Here is an 18,702-nt window from a genome sequence, read left to right as displayed (position 1 = left end):
ATTTTTCAATGAATACTGGAAAATGATAGCCAAAAAACAAGAACTCAGTAGGTAGATTTAACAGCAGACTAGACGTAGTTAAAGAGAAAAACTGGAGGTCAGAGGAAATCCAGGATGCAGCAAGAGAGAGGACGGGGCCGTCTCATGAGCCCTGAGGTTTCCCTGAATCCCGGGTAAACGCTGCTTTTTACCCCAGTTGGCACTCACCCACACGTTCACCCTGGTTGGGCTCTCAGAGAGCTGCCCAGCACCCCACCTGCGGGTTGCCCAACTCCTTTTCCCATTCAGTTGGTCACCAAGCCCTGCTCACTCCACCTTGTGTCTTTTGAAATAGCCACTTTCTCTGCCTTCCAGGCCAGTCTGGGTCCCAGCCCACTACCCCCTGCTCAGCAGCAGCAAAGCCTCCTGGCAGGTTGTCCTCATCCCCACCCATCAGGGCCCTTCAGTCCATTCCTCAGCATCTTCTTAAAACATCATCCTCAGTGTCTTGGGATAAAACCCAAGCCTTTAACTTGGCCCATGGCGTCCAGCCCTCACTCAACCTTGGGGCTCTGCTCCAGGCCTGCCCTTGATTCCAGCCACTGCACTTTCCCCATGGAGAGAGCAACATCAAGTTCATGCCAACCCGGACAAACCTCAGGGGCCCTAGGTAAAAGCCAAGTCATCTTTATTATTAATTTGATTATTCTCAAATTTCAAATGCTGTATTACACAAAGTACATAAATTGAGGACAGTTCTTTTTCACTCATTTTGCAAAAAAAAAAAAAGTTCTTCTGCATCATTGGCATCAGGGTCTGGTTGTCCCTGGGCAACCTCTGGGTCTGCTGACCTAGTTCTCCTGGGTCCACTAGACAGGCAGTTTGGGGTACAGCAGCACCTTCTGGATTTCATGCATGACAGTGTACTTGAAATCTTATTCCAAACATACGGGTGTAACATTCAGACAGCTGGATTTTAAAAATCGCTCCTGTAGGAGTATGTGACCTGCCCCAAACTTACCTCCCCTCACGTCCAGAGACCCGTAAGACACTTGCTTGTCCTGCATTCAACACTTGCAAAGTGTGAGGCCACAGGTCACACCCTCAGGAATAATTACTACATCTTCATCGTTCTTTTGACTTTTTTCCCCCAGAAGCTCCACCCGGGGACCTCTAAGCATTCCATCTAACACTGACTGGGGTTGTTTAGGTGCTACATGTGTCTTCCCCAAGCGGTACTTTGCTGTCCTCAAGAACCGAGTGAGCCTCTGTGTTATGAGACCTATAGCAACTCAGATGCAACGGAATGACCTCACTTCTGAAGGATAACGTTTTGGGAAAAAATCCTGCCTTATGGTCAGACCCATACAGTTCTTAGAACTTGAGTTTCAGGAGTCCTGGGTGTGTGTCACTGCAGTGTCCTTGGCCTGCATCACTGTCTCCCCTCCCTGCCTGCCCCCGGCTGGGTCGGTGCAGCTCCGCCCTAGCGCTGCTCACACAGGGCACGCTCAGCTCTGGCTGCGGGCCCTGCTTCCTGAGACCCAGCCTGCGGACACCAGGGGCCCGCCCCGCTCCCCAGCTGCAGAGCAAGGCCTCTGTGCTGTTGAGGTGGGATTCTCTTCTGGTCCTCCTGCTTGAGGTCCCTGAAGGGACACTCGTGCACCCCTGCCCTGGCAATACCCCACCCTGCCGGCCTTGCCGGGGTCCCAAGGAGCAGCCAGGCCTCGGGTGACACCCACTCCCCCACGGGCTGGGCTCTACTCCTTGCTCCCCGAGGCTTCGCCCCATGGTGAGGCACGTGCTCCCCGAGCCTGTTCCGTCATCTGCAAAACGGACACCACCTCAGGACCCGCCTCCCGCGGTGACCACCGCAGGTCAGCCAGGCCATGAAGCACCGCCCCCACAGGCTGGGTAGCCTCTCCCACCCTTGGCATCTCCAATTGGGGCTTCACATGTGTCTTCCTCAGGGCCAGAGTCCCTCCGCTCTCCACAGACAGCCCAGCTGACTTTGGCAGGACACCCTGCCCGTACCAGGTGCGTGGGGTTGGGGACAGATACAATGTTTGGACCGGGTGGCCACATGATCTGGTGCCTGGTGGTCCCAGGCAGTGGCTGGGGCTGGGGTCAGCATGGCTGCCCAGCCACCACTCCTGATGGGCTCAGTGCAAGGCAGCAGATGAGGCCTTGGGCCCTGGGTGTCAGCCACACTGCCCAGACAACCAGACTCGAGGGTATCGGGCCCCACAGTCCCCTGGAAGGGCTGTCCCGGCGCACAGCCCATGGCACTGGAGAGGCCCAAGTCATGGGTAGGTGGGAGGTATCCATGAAGAACGCAGGCCTGGGTCTGGTGCCGTCCTGGCCCAGAGCCCTGAGGTCCGAGCTGGCCCTTGGCCTCCTGACCCAAGCCTGAGAGCTCCGCTCCTCTGGGAGCCCTCCCCTTGGGCCCACTGGCGGCTTGGACACCAGCTCCCAGATGCGGGGGAAGCTGCAGGAAGGCAAAGCCAGGCATCTGCCGCACCCTGCCTGCCTCCTCGGCTGAAACAACTCTTTCCCAACAAATTTCCCCTTTATTAACTGCCTCGCGTGATACTGTTATACAACCAGGACATGGTTCAGGAATCAAGCTGTGTGGAAGCAAGCGAGCTGGGGCCTGTGAGCCACGGCACCCAGGAGAGCACGGAGCCACGGGGGACGGTGCTGTGACACTGCGTGGGCTTCCCCTCCACCACACACCTTGCGCCCTGGCCCCTCAGCCCTGGGGAAGCCTGGAGGCCCCCAGCTCCAGGTAACCCTGTCTCTAGGTCCTTGGGAGCTTAGGGATCAGGGTACAGACCCAAGCCTGGCCGCGTACACGGGAGGACCTGGGCAGAGCTGAGCTAGTAAGAAAGGGACTCCCCAGTCCCCACCCTGACGAGAGATGAGCTCGGCTGGTTCCTCTCCCAGGAGGAGGCCACGGCGGGTGAGATGCTGGGCGCCGGGCCCGACCTCCTGCTCAGCTTCTGGACTCAGCCTGGGTGCTGGCGAGGACCCACGGAAGGTACTCAGCTCGGCCCCGCGGGCCCCGCTGGGGGATGCCATCCCAGACTCGGTCGGATCTGCGGGGGCCCAGGGGGAGAGGGAGCGAAGGAGTAGGGCCCGGTGGGTGGGCCAGCCCAAGGCGGCTTGGCCGTGGCACCAGCAGGCCTGAGCAGCGGGGCTCAGAGCTTGGCCTGGGGGTGGCTCTGCAGCAGAGCGCGCATGTCCAGGAGCGCCTTCTCCAGGTAGTGCGCCAGGCGGACCGCATTGGTCTCTGCGCAGCTGTTGTAGGCCGACACGGAGAAGTTGATGTGCGCCTCCATGGGGTTATAGCAGACACCGTAGCCATCTGGGACCACAGGCCCAAAGAACATGACACAGTCTGTCTTGGCAGGGACCTGAGAATGGCACAGGACCAAGGCTCTCATCCCAGCCCCGTCGTGGCACCAGCCCGCCTTTCCACGTCGGCTCCCACCGTGCTCTGCCTGAGACGCCCTCTCCTCGTCTCCAGCCGACAGCTTACTCCCTTTCATTCTTTGGGGTGCAGTTCTTGTGTCACCTCCCTACAGAGACTTCCCTGACGTCCCTGAGGGGGGACTGTCTCATTCCCTGTGCTTCCTGTCTGGACTGTGAGCCCCTGGGGGCAGGGGCAGTGGTCTGTCCCTGCTCTACCCCAGTGCCCAGCACAGGCTGGCATGGATCAGACGTTCCTTCACATCTGATCAGTGAATGCATGAAAGCGGGCGGGGGGGATCCTGACTCCTTCCCGGCCTGCCCGAGCTGCAGCGAAGCCCCCCGACCCCAGCTCCTCCTCCAAAGCTCAGCTGCTTCGGGAGTTCGCCTGTGTGCGTCACATCACCACCAAGTGACCGTGTTCTGGACCTCGGCTCCACTCAGTGCAGCCTTTGTCCGTCTCCAGTTTCTAGTGGCTTCTGTTCCCTGCCACCCCAGGGCACCTAGGGCAGTGGCCCACCTGGCTGGTGGAGAGGTTGAAGTGCATGGCGATGGCGTAGGAGGTGTCCATGAAGATGTCGGGCATGCTCACCAGGTCTTCGATGGCCTGCAGCTTCAGGCCCAGGAGGTGGCGGTCGAAGGCCTCCCCACGGATGGCCTGCAGGAAGGGGAGCTGTCAGGAACAGGGGCTTCAGGCCCACGAGGCACCGCTGCCCTCCTCAGGAGCCCATGGCGGCAATGCCTCTTCCATTCACTGGCCCCTCAGACCCGTGAGACCAGGGCAGCCAAGCAGAAGAGCCCTCACTTCACAGATGGGGAAACTGAGGCCCAGGGACCCACCCAGGGAGGCAGGAAGGTGCAGCCTAAGAGCACAGGACTGCAGCTGGGTGGCATCATCCTGGCAGGGACCTTGGCAGGTCACTTACATCTTGAAGCCTCAGTGTCTTCATCTGTGAAATAGGGACAGTCACTAAACTCCCTTTGCGGGGCGGCAGTGAGATCTAGATAGACCTCTGCATGTGACATGGGCAAAGCCTGGCATGTACAAGTGCTCAGGGCCAGGGTGGGAACCAGACCTCCACCCCTTGACTGCAGCCCAAGCTGTCAGAGGGCAGGACCCCTGCTGTCTGCCAGCCCGTGCACACCCTCAGCATCCTGGGCTCCAGGGGCATCGGGGAAGCCGTGATGACGCAAGATCCAGAGGCCGACCCGGGCAGCCACTGGGCCTCGCCTTGGTTTCTCCCACTGTAAAATGGGGATGTTCAGCTTTGCTCCAAGTGCCCCAAGCCTTAGGGGAGGGGTGTCTGATGCTAAGGGGAGCAGCCATTGGCTGCAGGGATGGACAGGCAGGTGGACAGGCCAGTGGGAAATGCCCGGGTCACGCAAGCAGGGACAGGAAGGGCCGGCTCACCTGCTCGGTGTAGGCTCGGTGGGCCTGCACGGCCTTCCGCAGCAGCCCCACTTTCTGGTGCTCCTGGGCAGGGGGAGGGGACAGGGAGCTGCAGCTTCCTGTTCTTGCCACCTTCCTCAGTGGCCCACTCCCCACTCTAGATTCTGAGCTCCCTGAGACCAGGAACTGGAGCTGCCATCTCTCTGGCCAGCCCCCAGCCAAGGCCTGACACAGGGCAAGTGCTCACTGCTGATGACTGACCCTTGAACAACTCGGGTTTGAACTGTGCGGGTCCACTTACACGTGGATTGTTTTCAATAAATTCAACAGTATGACATGACCCGTGGTGGGCTGAACCTGCAGGTGCAGAACCATGGACACAGAGCTGACTACAAAGTTACATGTGGATTTCTGCGGTGCCCCTAACCTCTATGTTGTTCAAGGGTCCACTGCAGTTTCCTTTTCTCTTTGGCTGAAAGAAAGCTCCACGCTGATAAATTCATGGCTCCATCTCCCCCTAGATGCCCAGTATCCACCACAGGACTGGAACACAATAGGTGCTCACTGCGTGTTGACAGAATGAGCAGGAAGGGAGAGGCTCGAACCCAGCTCTCCCACCCTTGCCCCGGACCTCTCACCGTCACATCAGGGTTATCCATGGCCTTGACGAAGGTCAGTGAGTCCATGGAGGCCGAGCGGATGGTGTCGGTACGGCCCAGGTGAAACATGCGCAGAGAGGCGCTTTCATAGGTGGCGCACGCCTGCCCGTAGATCCTGGGTGGGAGGTGGGCTGAGCACACCTGGCAGGTCCCCCCGCCTCCGCCCCCAGGCTTCATCCCTCCTTCATGGGGGGCGGGGTGCACCTGTAGTAGGCCAGCTGTAGTGCCATCTGGATGAAGGAGTCTGGGCTCAGCTTCTCAGACTTGGGGAAGTCCTTCCCAAAGTGGTGGAACATCAACATCGTGATGTCCAGGTCCTGGATCATGCTGGGAGTCGGGGGAGGTGGGTGAGGAGCAGACACCGGGCAGCCTCTGCCAGCCCCAGGGAGGGGCCGAGGGCAGTCTCAGAACCAGCCAGGCACGATGGCAGAGCTGACTCTTGTGCTGGCTAGAGGGGCCCGGCCCCGCCCGCCTGCCACCCAGCACTCACATGCTGAGATTCTGCTTGGCCTTCTCGATGTCGCTCTTGATCTCGGGGGTGATGTTGAACCGCAGCTTCTTGGGCATGGGCAGGGGCACCATGGGAGACCGCACGAGCTCGGGCTTCTTCCTGCATAGGACGTGGGGGTCTCAGCCTCCTGCCGGGCGTCTCGGGAGCCTGGGTCCATCCCCGGGATTAGGATGGGTCCCCGAAGCTGGCGGGGACCAGCCCAGGGAGACTCTTGGGTTTGTTCTTCTGAGAATCTTCTGAGAACTGCCTTCATTTCAGCTTTTAAATGGGGAAACGGAGGAGGGGAAGGGACTTGTCCAAGGTCACAAGGCTGAGAAGTGGCAGAGCCAGAATTCAAACCCTGGTTTGATCGACTCTAAAACCCATGCCCTCTTCTGGCTTCCTCTGAAGAAACAGATTCCCAGGTATAAGGGAGAATGCCGTTGCTCCTCTGAGGGCTACTCTGTCGCCTCTGTGTCACCTGTCATCAGGAGCTGGAGAACTGGCTGGAGGATGGGCGAACCACACTCACGTGAACTCAATGACGTGGTCCACAAGGGTGATGATGGGGGGTCCCTCTGCTGCCGCATGCTCATAAACGAGCCCACAGGAGCCGTCTTCTGCCACGATGAACTGCAGAGGAGAATGGGGACCCCGACAGCCCCAGGTCCCTGGAGCCACTCTCCGGTTGGGTCCCATGGGTAGGGCGTCCCTGAACCATCTCAAGGGGTTCTGCTGACTTATTACTCTTATTCCTAACAGCTAACACTCACTGGGGGCCTTGGAACACCTGTCCCAGGTCACGCTAAGCACATCCCGTGCTAAACAGACCTTTCCGAGTCCTCGCAACGACCCTTGCGAGTCCTACCACCCCATTTTACAGGTACAGAGGGAAAGTCACGACCAAGGTTGGGCCACTCTGCCTGGCCCCACATCCCAGGCTCTCTCTGATCTGCTGATGGATATGTCGGAGGAGTGACGCGGGTTACCAGGCCAGGCCCAGTAATGACAGGCTGACTGCTGCTAGGTATAGCCCCGCCCACCTTCTGGCTTCCCCGCTGCTTTACAAGCTGGGAAGCCAGGGACTCCGGGCTCCAGGGGAGGGGCAGGAAGTCCCGGGGCAGCAGTGGGCCAAGGCTGGGTGCATGCCTGGGCGGGAGCCCTGGCCCTGCCAGGTCCTCACCTGCAGCGTTTTGTCGAACCAGCGGTTGCCGCTGTTGAGCTTGCTGCCACCCCCGTGCAGCATCTGGCCAGCCACCTGGCTGCGGCGCACGTCTTCCGAGACCCAAGGCATGGGTGCGTCCAGGCACACGGTGAAGATGCTCTTCTGAATGGAGTGCACTGACTCCCGGTTCACCTTGTCTGTGGGGATGTGTGTGTGCGTGTGTGTGTGGTGGCATGGGGGCCAGGCCTGGGGAGGCCTCCGGAGCTTCACTTGGCAGGGGCCTGCGGCCCCACGGCACCCCGTGAGGCAGGGCTAACACCTGACCCACTTCAGAAAGGAGGAAACAGAAGCCCAGGTCACGCAGAGAGCCGTTGAGGCAGTCAGGGATCCGACCCGGGGGCTGACTCTGGGGACAATGCTCCTGACCAACACGGGACTTGGAGGGAAGGTGGAGGTGGGCTCCTCAGCCAGAGGACTTGCATTCTCACGGCAACTTGCTACTTAATAGAAAGAATGAACTAACTGGACCCAACCGCACTGCAGTTTCCTCTTCTGTGGAATGGGGCCAACAGCACCCGCTCCGAGTTGAGAGGATTCAGTGAGACTTGTGGCTGCCCAGGGCCTGGTGTGGGCCTCCCCTCCCATCCCAGGGGTACCTTTGATGAGGGTGCTGTATGCCTTGGCCCAGGAGTTACGGTGGTTGGAGGTGAGGATGCCCACAGGCTCTTTGTTGGTTTGCAGTGATGAGTTCCAGATCTTCTCCAGCTGCGTGAAGATCTGATCCGAGGTCAGGGGCGTCCCATCGCTGTGGTACACATCCAACTCGAAAAACTGTCCGGGCACAGGCAGGTGGAGAGAAGGCGGTTCGTGGGAGCCTCAGATGGGCAGCAGTCACCTCCCAGCATAGCCTCCTCCTGGCCTGGGCAGCCCAGCTGAGAGGATGGCGTCAGGCTGAGGGCGAGGAGATGGGAGGAGGTCCCTGCACTGCTCTCCCCAGGCTGCCCAGGCCCATAGCCCTTCCTGGCCTCCCCCAGGCTGGGGCCTGGCTGGAGACCCAGGGCAGAGAGAGGCCCAGGGCCTGCCTGTTCCGGGGGCACATGGGCAGGTGTGTTGGGGAAGCTGACTCTCGGCCCCGCCCCTCTCCTCCGGGCAACTGAGCGTGGGGCTAAGGCTTCGGGGCGGGGGGGGCACCCACTTGGTAGTTGTGCACCACGGTGATGTGCATGGGTGGCTTCTTGGTCTTGCTGAAGTTGGTGACCGAATCCTGCTTGGGGCCCGGCACGCGGCAGGAGGACAGGATCTGATAGTACTGGTTCATGCACAGCGGCTTTCCCCCCAGGTACTCCACGGGCAGGGTCTCGCTGCAGGGGCAGAGGGACAGGGAGGAAGGCGGGACCCACAGGGAGCTGCTGGCTATGGCTGCGGGCTTGGTCAGGCAGTGGGGCTCACGCAAGCAGTGTTGGGCCCCTTCGTGTCCCCCCGCCCCCTCAGCGTGAGGTCGGTTGCAGGGGGGCCTGTTGGAGCCCGACTGGCTTAGGAGGCCCGAAATCCACCCTGCTCGTGAGTCACCCTGGAAACGCCCTTCTCCTCTCTGGGCTTCAGTTTGCCACAGGGAAGATGAAGCAGCAAGTCAACCCCGGGGCGGGGGGGGCGGGGCGGCGGGGGGGCGGGGTCCTCTTTGGCTGGGACGCCAATTCCAGGCTCTCTTGGAATAGGACCACCCGGAGGAGGTCACGGCGGCTGGAGCGGAGGACCCAGGTCTGTCTCCCCAGCCCCCAAAGAGGCTGGGTCAACAGGAAGTGAAAGTGACTGAGCTCTGGGCCTGCTCAGCACCCCGGCAGGGGGTGCGGGGTGCGGGGAGGGGGCTCCGGTTTAGGGTAGGGCGGGACCGGCTGGAGGGGCTGTGGCAGGTAGGCAGTCAAGGTGGGAGGAGACAGGGTGGGGGCGGGGCCACTCACTGGTCAATCCTGGCCTTGAAATCCAACACACCCTCGATTAATTTGGCAGCGAACCTGGAGGGACCAGTTAGAGATCAGAAGGCTGTGTGGACACCCAGAAGGAGGTCCCTGGGTCAGAGACGCCAGGGTGATGGGCGCAGCCTAGTCCAGGGAAGCGACCTACTACCTTCCTCCTCTCTCCTGCTTACAGAGAGCCTGAAGGAGTTCAAGTGCAGAACCTGTGTTCCAGTCCCAGCCCACGTAATCTCTAGGGAAAGGGATTAGGGAGATGCGCGGCCAGGCGCCTGGCAGGGACAACAGCATGATTATGGCTGGGTTATGAGCCAGTGCCCTCTGACTCCACCACAGCGGGCCTGAGGCCCTGATCCACAGCCTGGAGTCTGGAAGGCCGTCACCCTGCTCTGAGGCATCAGTCATGGAGGGACCTAGGACTGCGGGGGTAGGGGAAGGGTGAATGGGAGGGCAGTGGCGTGACGTGTTCCCCTCTCCTAGATCCCTTCCTGTTTCTGGGCCTCTGTGTCCCCCAGGCCACCTTGCTCATCCTGCCCTTCATCCCTGGACTGTCTGGGCCATGTCAACCATGCCCGAAGCCTGGGGGTGCTCCTGGCCTCCAACATGGGGCCCACTGGCTAGAGTTCCTGGGCCTGAACCCCTGGCCCTTCCTGGGGTGCCCTGATCCCTTTAAGAGAAGCAGTGATAGCCGTGAGTGTCTAGTCCTTGGGCAGGAGATCCCCGTCACTGGTATTTTTACCCCTGGTAGGACTGGAACAGAGGCCAAGGCAAAGTGACATGGCCAAATGTGGAAAGAGGACTGTGTACAAAGGTCACCCCTGTGGCCAGCGGAGGCGAGCAGGAAGGAGTGGTGAGGTGCCAGAACTGGGCTGAGGGGTGGCCTCAGGCTTAGCAGGAGGGAGGGGCCCCAGTCTGCAGTTTGGTGGTTAACAGTTATGAAGCTTTGGAGCCAGGAAGATCCTGCTTCCTGTCTGGGTCAGCCAATCCCGAAAGGTGATCTTGAGCAGGTGCCTTCACTACTCTGATCCTGTTTCCATACCTGTAAAACAGGGATGACGCTCCCTACTTCCTAAGGCTGTTTGTGGGGATGAAAGGTAACAGGGCCGGGGCCCTTCCGATCTCCCAGCAGAAAGCCCAGAGCCCCACGCCCACCTTGGCCACTCACCTGAGCTGGCCCTGCCGATCCACAAAGTCTTGCCTGGGCAGCACCAAACCAGGGCTGGAATAGATGACTACGGGCTGGCGGTACTGGAGATAGGCTGTTTTAAGCCACCAGTCGGACAGCTGGGGGAAGGACCAGAGCCTGTGAGGAGGGGTGCACGGGGACCAGGTTGCCCCTTCCCCACCAGGGCCAGTGGACCTGGCTGGGCACCCTCTGTCCCCTCTAGGGAGCACAGATTCTCAAAGTGAATGCTCAGATCCAGACCCCGCCCAATCCCTTAAACCCAGCAGCATCCCATCATCCTCCCTTTAGATGGAGCCAATCAGCATTAGCGAGGGAAATCAGGCAACACTGCCAAGAAGCAAAGACTGGCAGGAAACCTGGGGTGGGGGCAAGAACAGAGGTGGAAATATCAACCATTTTTCCTTATCTTACATGTTTTAGGTCAATGATTTTAATACTTTTAGAAATAAAAACGTCTGTCTGATAGAAAGGAAAACAGAGAAAGCTATATAAAAAGAATGTCTGATGAATGAGTTTTTGCCCATCTCAGGTAGGCACTGTCCAGGTAGGCAGGAGCCCGGGGTTCAGAAGAGCCCTCAGGAATCCTGGTCCTCTGTGGCCTCAGTTTTGTTGCTGTCATACTAGGGAATGGACACCCACTTGGATCTCAAGGTCAGGGTAATCTGGGGAGCTCACTGTAAAGACAAATCATTGCACTAGTGACAAGATGTAGGTGACACGTTGCGTCTCTACTGGGCTGGCCGTCCTCCGCCCAGGGCAGGGTATCTCTGGGGACTAGCCACGGACATGCGCTAAAGGCTCCTGTCTTGGGACAACCAGGTGACTGTCACCCTTGTACCTCAGGTGCTGATGGCAACATCGCCCCCGCTACACACTCCCCCAAGCACAGGCCCAATGTGCCTCTTTGTGGCAGGTCCCTCAGTCCCTGGAGACCCAGGCCCCACCGTGCTTCTGCATCCCATCTTAAACAGCACTGGGACGTGCCTCTTCACCACACAGACTCCCCTTGGGAAACTGCTGGCCTTGGGCCCCTGGCAAGGGGTGAAGGAGGACAACGTGCCTGGGTGGCACAGCAGGCCAGTGGGCGACTGCTGTCCGCTGATTTGTGACCTGGAGACATGGCCCCTGATCAGCCAGACCCTCCTGTCTAACTCGGGGCCTCCTGGAGAGCTGCTGTGTGCCTCTGGGATTTCAATCTATCTCTCTGGGCCTCAGTTTCCTCATCTGTAGATCAGGGAGGGGCAGACAGGAACTCCCTCCCCTTGAGGACAGCCGGGCTGGGCTGGCCTTTAGCCAGGAGCCCTCAGGTCACCAAGGACCTCAGAGCCTCTGACCCGAGCTCGGGAGTCAAGGGGAGATCCTATCGATGTGGGCATTCCCTCCGTGAGAATCTGCTGGGCAGTGGGAGAGCCCCTTAGGAGCCCTGTGAGTGGCGAGGGGGTAGTGACCCCAGCCCTTTAGCCAGCAGATTCTGTCTGAAGCAGTCGTTCTGGGCTAAAGAAAGCTGGAAAACTGCCAGGTCTCAGACTTGCTGAGACCCTGATTCCAGGGTCCAAGGCCCTGACCCGCCAAGGCTCATCTGTGCCCTCTGCCAGCTGATGACTCCCCCCTCCTCTGTGCAGCCCCCACCCTTCCACCCGCTCCCTCACAGCGCCCCTCACGTTGTAGGGCCAGACCTGGCTCTGGTCCTCTCCCGCACACCCGCTTCTCCCTCATTCACCCCTCTCTCAACACATTCCCCTTTGCTTCACCCACACAGTTGCTTTAGGACAGGACTGTCCACCCCCGAAATATACCCTGGACCAAATGACTTCCCACCCTCTCCCCACCGGGCTCCCTGTCCCACCCTGCTTCCCTCCCAGCAGCAGGGCAGTCCTCTCTAACTGCACGTTGAGGTGTAAGATGCGCACAGACACGGCCCGGGGCATCTGCACACGCTGAACACGACTTTGTGACAGACTGAGACACAGAACCAGGACAATGAGTCACTGTCAATATAATCACCCTGCAGCCCCCTCCCACTGAGCTCAAGTCCAAGTGCCGAATTCTCCTGGGGGCCCCGCCCTGCCCTTGCACTCCACTCTAGCCTCTGTCCCCGAACGCGTGAGCTGTTGCCACCTTTGCCCGTGCTGTTCCCTCTGTCTGTCTCAGACCCAACACCGCCTCCTCCCTGCCCTCTCTGCCCCTTCAGAATGAAGATGCTACTGTCCTCCACTCTCGCTCTCGCATCGTCCTTTTCATTTCTATAGAACGTCACTGGCTGAGAAGACCTCGTCCACTTGCGCGTGTCCTCCTCCTGCCCTACTTGAATGTCGGCTCCCGCAGGCTGCTGACGGCGCCCCTCTTGCTCTCCCAGCACCCTGCCTGGTGCCGGGCACAGAGTAAGTGCTCAAGAAACTCTGTGGTGCAAATGGCTGCACCAGAGCAGCCCGTATTGGAAAATCTGGGGTGTGCAGCCAGCAACAGGCCACAGGAGGGACGCTCACAACGACCCAGGGTCTCTGTGTGGGGGTGCCCTGTTCCCCTAACCCTGCACGCGAGTCAAGGGGACTGGTGTGCCCCTGCCTTCTCACTCACCCAGTTCTCCATCTTCCTGGCCCTGCGCTCCAGCCCCTTCTGCAGGCGCTCCCCTACGCCCCCCGCCGTCTGAAACTCTTCCACCAGCTGCTTGGTTTGGGCCCACTCCTCCTCGCTCACGATGGGCTGCAGCGCCTTGAGATAATGGTCCAGGGTCTGCTGGAGCGGGGGCACGGGCAGCCGGGGTAGCGAGTCCTGGTGTGTCTTAAAGCGACTGGAAACCGTCATCATGGAGGAGGGCTTGAGGAAGCCCAGGGGCTTCACCTGCAGGCGGCAGAACATCCCACTCATTCTCGCACCGGCTCTGGGAGGCCCTGGCAATCCCAAAGCCGAAGTCCTGGGCACTTCTGTGCCCACTCCTGGGGACAGAGACGGCCTCTTGGGTGGTGACTGCCCTGGTTTCCCAGCTCTCCAGCTGTAGGTGTCTCCACCTCTTAGGAGCCAGGAGATGTAAGTAGGGATGGAGGAGGGTGGGGAGTGGCCACTGATCTTGGCAGCACTCAGAGGAACCGAGTCAGGATGAACGGCACCTACTGGGGGTGGCAGAGCTCAGAGGGACCTCTCACCTATTGGATGCACAGGGCCCCACCTTTCTCACCCTGGGACGATGAGCCAGCCAGCAGTGAGGTGACCACTCCCTCCTGGAGGTCCCCACCTCCTTTCCTCCCATCCTTACCAGGTGGAGACATGGGAGGAAAGAAGAGAAAATCAGATAGGGCCAGACGACGACAGTACCTCTGGGTGAGGGCGAGGTCTTGGGCTTTTTCCTGTCTGTGGGGTGGGGACAGGGGTGGCATGGGGGCAGCGCTGTGCCAAGAGAGAGCTCAGTGGCCTGGCAAGGAGGGTGAGAGCTGACAGAGAGAGAGAGTCTGGAGACTCTGGAGGCGGACAGAAAGAGAGACAGGAGGGTCCGAGGCTGCTGGCAGTAGTGGGCAGGCAAGCGGCAGAGGCTCCGTTTCATACCTTCTCTTTCTGCTGCCCGTCCTCCATGGCAGGACTGAGGTTCTGAGCCCTGTCTGTCTGCCTTGGGCTGGATCTCTAAGCCTAACTGTGCTACCAAGTGGGTGAGCAGAACCTAGCAAGAGGCAGCCACTTGCCCGGGCTGGAAAGAAAAGACAAGAGCCAAGATTCAGGGGGAGGCAGAGGGGGCAGCGGCGCTGGCTACAGCAGCTGTGGTGGCATCTGGGGTTATGGCTGTCCCAGGAGCAGCTGTTCCACCCTCTTGAGCTTCCAGAAGTGGAGAAATGGGGAGGAGGTGAGAGGGCTGGTGGTGTGCACTGGAGCAGAAGGAAACCTGGAAAACTTTTCCCTTTCTTCCCTGGGTGGGCCCAATGCCAAGGAGGCAGGCCAAGAGGTTTTAAAAATGCACCTGTCAGAATCTGCATAGGTGTTTTTGATGAGGGACAACTTGGCTGGAGGACAGAAACTGCTTGGCCGCTGAGGTTAAACTACAACCCTGAATATAGTCCTGAAAACAGGGGTTGGTGCAAAGGAGCAGACACTGGGAAGGGAGTGTAAATGGACATTTCCCTCCAAGGCTCTTGGGGCCCTTCTGGGCCACCCTTCCACCAAAGCCTGGCTCTCTTGAGTTGTGGCTCATTCAGCTGGGGGTTACGAGATCTTTGGGCATTAAAAATAAACCAGAGGGCTTCCCCGGTGGCACAGTGGTTGAGAGTCCGCCTGCCGATGCAGGGGACACAGGTTCGCGTCCCGGTCTGGGAAGATCCCACATGCCATGGAGCGGCTGGGCCCGTGAGCCATGGCCGCTGAGCCTGCGCTCCACAACAGGAGAGGCCACAACAGTGAGAGGCCCGCGTACCGCAAAAAAATAAAATAAAATAAACCAGGGACTTCCCTGGTGGTGCAGTGGAAAGGACTCGGAGTTCCCAATGCAGGGGACCCGAGTTTGATCCCTGGTCCGGGAACTGGATCCCACGTGCATGCTGCAACTAAAGAGTCCGAGTGCCGCGACTAAGACCCAGTGCAGACAAATAAGTCAATAAATAACCCAGAACAGAGAACGCTGGCTTTGAGACTGGACTAGATTTGAGTCCGGGGATGCTGGCCAAGTCTCCCCTTGCCTCAGTTTTCCTGGCAGTAAAGTGATCAGGCCATTTAGCAGGTCCTAGAATATGACCCAGAGGCCATCTGTGGGATGGGAACAGAGCTCAGGTGGCAGTGGCAAGGATGAGATGGAGCTCTGAGGTCCTGGAAAATCTGGAAAAGCCTCTGGGCAGGTGCATGGATACCTCAGCCCTCTGGGCCTGGCAGTGTCTGAATACACTTCTTGGCCCAGACAGAGGGAGATACAAACAGAGATATACTTGGAGTAGAGAGGAAAGGAATCCAAGTCAGGATAGCAGCACTACCTGCTCCAAGCTGCTCCCGGGGAAGATTGGGGGTAGGGGTGGAGGCATGGGGGTGTGCAGTTGTTAATCAAGTTGGGCGAGTGACTGGTGGAGAGGGAGGGCATGGGGCTACCACCTGCTGCCTTCTGCCAATTCTGAGGACTTTCTGAGCAGCCCAGCTTGATGCCCTCACTGAAGTGTCTCTGGCCACACACAATACCCCAGGGGCCATTTGATAAACCCGGGGAAGGTGACCAACTGGATGGGGTTGGAGACGTGGCTCTGGCCAGGGAAGAAATGGCTCAGGCTGAGCGTGCGACAGGTGTGTGAGGCAGAGAATAACCGTGAGGAGACACTCCTGGTCTCTCCGCTACTTGGCTCCGGGCCTAAGGTGGAGGTGCTGCCCGAAGCCAGGGTCCTTACTGTGTCTGCCGGGTCTTTGGAATTTGGCGCCACAGAGTGTGGCTTCGATCTAGCCTCTGACCTTAAGCCTCAGTCTCCCCCTCTGACAAGCGGAGTTAGCCCACCTGCCGAGCCCGGCCCAGCAGCTGCTGGTGACGCTGGACTGCAGGCACCGGGCCGCGGCGCCTTGACGGCCGGTTTTCCCACTCGGGCGTAGCTGCGCTGCTGGCCCGGTCTGCGGCCCGCCCGCCCGGTCCAGGGCCCGCTAGGCCGGCTTCCCGGCCGCACTCACCACGGCCCTGGCAGCGAAGGCCAACATCTCTGCGGCCCGCCCGCGGACACACGGTCCGCTCCGTCCCCCGCGCTGGGCAAAGTCCGCGCCGCCGCCGTGGGTGGGTTCCCGCTAGAGCCTCCGGGCCAAGGTCGTCGAGTCACTGCCGCCAGCCGGTAGAGGCGGCCCCGCGCCCACCCACCGGGCCGGGCAGGCGGCCCGGGGTAGGCGGACTCCTGGGGCGCGGCCTCGGGCCAGTTGCTGGCCCCGGCGGCCAGCCGAGAGCGTGGGGCGGGGCCTGGGGCGGGACCAGGGCGCAGTTAGCGGTTGGGGACCCCGCGAGGTGGTGGAACCCTGGAAGGGGAGCAAGGCGGAGGCTGCCGTCCAGCTCGCCCTCTCCCACCTCCATAAGCCGTCCAAACTGTTGGAGGCGGTGGTGTGCATCCCTCTCAGTCCTTTTGGTGCCCTCGACCGCTGCTCTCAGAGTGGTGGGAAAACACAACCATGTTGACAAGGGAATGTCTTCTCCTAGTCCTAGGGATAGCGTCAGAGTCACGCTACTAGATGACAGGTGGGGACCGCCCAGCAAAAGCATGGCTGCCGCGCTCCCAGGGCCCTCCCAGCAGGCGGTTGGCGAGTCGCGCGGCGAGCCGGCCGTTGGTGCGCATGCTCTCCGGCGCCCCGCACCAACATGTCCAGCGCCTCCGGGTGAGCGCGGCCGCCGCGAGTCGGCCGTTGCTGGGCATGCTCCCTGAGTGCCCCGCACCAATATGGCGGGCGTCCTCGCTGGGGTGACTCTAATTCTCGGTTTTCGGCTCTAGCCGGCCGGTGCTCATTTCTCTTCGGAAAGCTCTGAGCGCGTGGTGGGGCCGGGGAGAGGCAGGGTGGGTGCGGGGGTGAAAGGTGAGAGGGGACTGCAGGCATCCAGGCCGGCGCCTGGCGGCTGGAAGATGGCTGAGGGCCAGCAGCGGTCGCAGCCAGGTAGGGCGGAGGGGCCGCGGTGGAGTGGGGGTCGGGGGCGGTGCCAGGCGTGGGGGCGGGGACGGGGTGGGGTGTGTGGGGTGCGGTGTGTGGGTTGCTCAGCGAGGGGAGGAGGGTCGGGAGGTGGAGGAACTCGAGGGGCAAACGCTCTTGGGCCCCGAGGGAGAAGTGCTGGGGGATCTGGAGGGAGGGTAGGATCCCGGGACTACAAAAGGGCGATGGGTGGGGCGTAACGCCAGGACTTGGGGAGCCTGAGTTGCCCGAGGGTCGGGCGGGCAGCCCCGTGGCCCGAAGGGGAGGCCTTTTCCACACCTGGGCTGCTCCTGCTAAAGTCAGCTCTTGACCTGGCGGGGAAGCAGGCAGGGATGGCGGCTGCTGTCTTCATTAGACCCTGCACTGGGGCTGGGGGCTGGTGCTCCGTGGGGCCTGCCTCGACCCCTCGGCCCTGACTCCCCCTCATCACCTGCTCTCTTTTCCCCTTGGAGACCGGGCTCCGGAGTTTCAGTGGCTAAGAAGTTATCGAGGGAAACTGCCCTTGGTCCTCTAAACCACTGATTTAAAAACGCTGGTTGTGCAAAGAGACGACTTTCTTTCTGGCATCACCATCTGTAACTTTTATTTACACTGTGCATCTCAAATAACTGGGATGGAGGTGCGAGGGAAAGGATCCTCTTAGACCGGTAACGTGGGGAAATGGAAGGGTGTTTGCTGACCCCTCCCCGTCCCCTCCCTTGAGCCAAGAAGGACTTTTAAAATTCTGTCAAAGGTGCAAATAGGTTGGCTAAACAGCTATTTCAAAACAGCTAATGTTTTGAAACCATTCACTGTTCCTTCTACCTTGTCTCCCCTTTTATGACCTCTGGGAAGGTCTCAGGAGGGAGAAACTTTGAAAATCAAAAGAGGCATCCCCTCCACTCCCTACCCCGCCACAAAAAAACAACAACAACAGCAAAAAAAAAAAAAAAAAAAACCCCAAAGAGCTGGGTATGGTCTGTTAAGGCATTTGAAACCTGACATTTATTTTGTTTGGTACAAAACTTCTGTGCATGTGCCCTTAGGAGTTCCGGTAATGACATCAGGATATATAAGACAACCAGAATTATCAGTGAGATGAATGTGTCTGTGAAGATGGGCGGTGGGAGGTGTGGGGGGAGAACCTGTGCACTGAGACCAAGGAAGGCTCAGGGAGGTTATCTATGGCTGAGAAGATTCGGGTTCCCAGGAGGTGTTCCTTCTTTGAAGTTTGAAACAAGGGATGTTTAGGAGCAGTGGAAAGAACTGCTTAACTCAGACAGTGTAGTGATGAAAACCTTGGATTCTGGAGTTACATAGACCTGGCTCTACCTGGCACGCTGCGGCCTCTGTGAGCCTGTTTTCTTATCTTTCAAAATGGGGCTACTGTAGTTTCCTCACCGAGCTGGTAGCGTGTGTTCCGTCGATGGTGTGGGCAAATCATGGGGCGTGGGGGTAATCAGTAAATCTGGATTGCTGTTATCCTTTTCAAAAATGGTACAGGTTAAACATGTAGACAGGTTCCCAAGTCGTAGGTGATAACATATTATACCCTGTGGGATTTTTTAGGAACACCTCTAAAACTCTGGAGGTTTCCATCTTATACTGAGGGGTTGTAGGGGATCCAGCTGTCCCGTGGCACCTTTGTCAGAGGTGGAATAATCTGAGGCTAGAGAGGCTGTGGGTCTGACCTCACTGATCACAGTCTCGAGTTTGAAGTCTTGTCTTTTTGATTTGGGATTGCATGTTCTGGCGAAGTGTGTGTGTGTGTGTGTGTGTGTGTGTGTGTGTGTGTGTGTGTGTG

The 18,702-nt window shown here is 59.4% G+C and overlaps 2 protein-coding genes across 5 annotated transcripts in view; one reads left to right on the top strand and one right to left on the bottom strand.

Annotated features, from left to right (window-relative positions):
• Positions 1-650: 650 nt before the first annotated feature.
• On the bottom strand, positions 651-16,463 carry CRAT (carnitine O-acetyltransferase). 3 transcript variants are annotated; one of them, XM_027104580.1, is made up of 15 exons: positions 15,927-16,461; positions 13,848-13,986; positions 12,885-13,148; positions 10,287-10,405; positions 9,110-9,163; positions 8,347-8,512; positions 7,808-7,982; positions 7,170-7,348; positions 6,519-6,619; positions 5,987-6,106; positions 5,701-5,823; positions 5,476-5,611; positions 4,859-4,921; positions 3,968-4,105; positions 651-3,392 (listed from the first exon to the last, which is right to left on the bottom strand). In XM_027104580.1, exons 2-15 carry the CDS (start codon positions 13,872-13,874, stop codon positions 3,177-3,179), a joined length of 1,881 nt encoding a protein of 626 aa, XP_026960381.1. In that variant the 5' UTR covers positions 13,875-13,986; positions 15,927-16,461; the 3' UTR covers positions 651-3,176. The 3 variants fall into 3 exon arrangements, with proteins under 3 accessions (XP_026960381.1, XP_026960380.1, XP_026960382.1); XM_027104579.1 differs by lacking the exon at positions 13,848-13,986; XM_027104581.1 differs by lacking the exons at positions 651-3,392; positions 3,968-4,105; positions 4,859-4,921; positions 13,848-13,986 and adding an exon at positions 5,029-5,194 and having other exon boundaries at positions 15,927-16,463.
• A 109-nt stretch (positions 16,464-16,572) lies between these two features.
• PTPA (protein phosphatase 2 phosphatase activator) overlaps positions 16,573-18,702 on the top strand; it is a 28,615-nt gene continuing 26,485 nt past the window's right edge. For both annotated transcript variants that reach the window (XM_027104583.1, XM_027104582.1), the window contains exon 1: positions 16,573-16,886. In XM_027104583.1, coding sequence (XP_026960384.1) covers positions 16,856-16,886 — 31 coding nt within the window. In that variant the 5' untranslated portion in view covers positions 16,573-16,855. The remainder of the gene's footprint in view (positions 16,887-18,702) is intronic.

The sequence above is a fragment of the Aethalodelphis obliquidens genome, unplaced genomic scaffold (genome assembly GCF_003676395.1).
Source record: "Aethalodelphis obliquidens isolate GAN/ISIS:26980383/991018 unplaced genomic scaffold, ASM367639v1 scaffold7, whole genome shotgun sequence".
NCBI classification, from domain to species: domain Eukaryota; kingdom Metazoa; phylum Chordata; class Mammalia; order Artiodactyla; family Delphinidae; genus Aethalodelphis; species Aethalodelphis obliquidens.
Note: the sequence above shows the minus strand (reverse complement) of the source record. Positions and strands in the feature narration are given on the sequence as shown.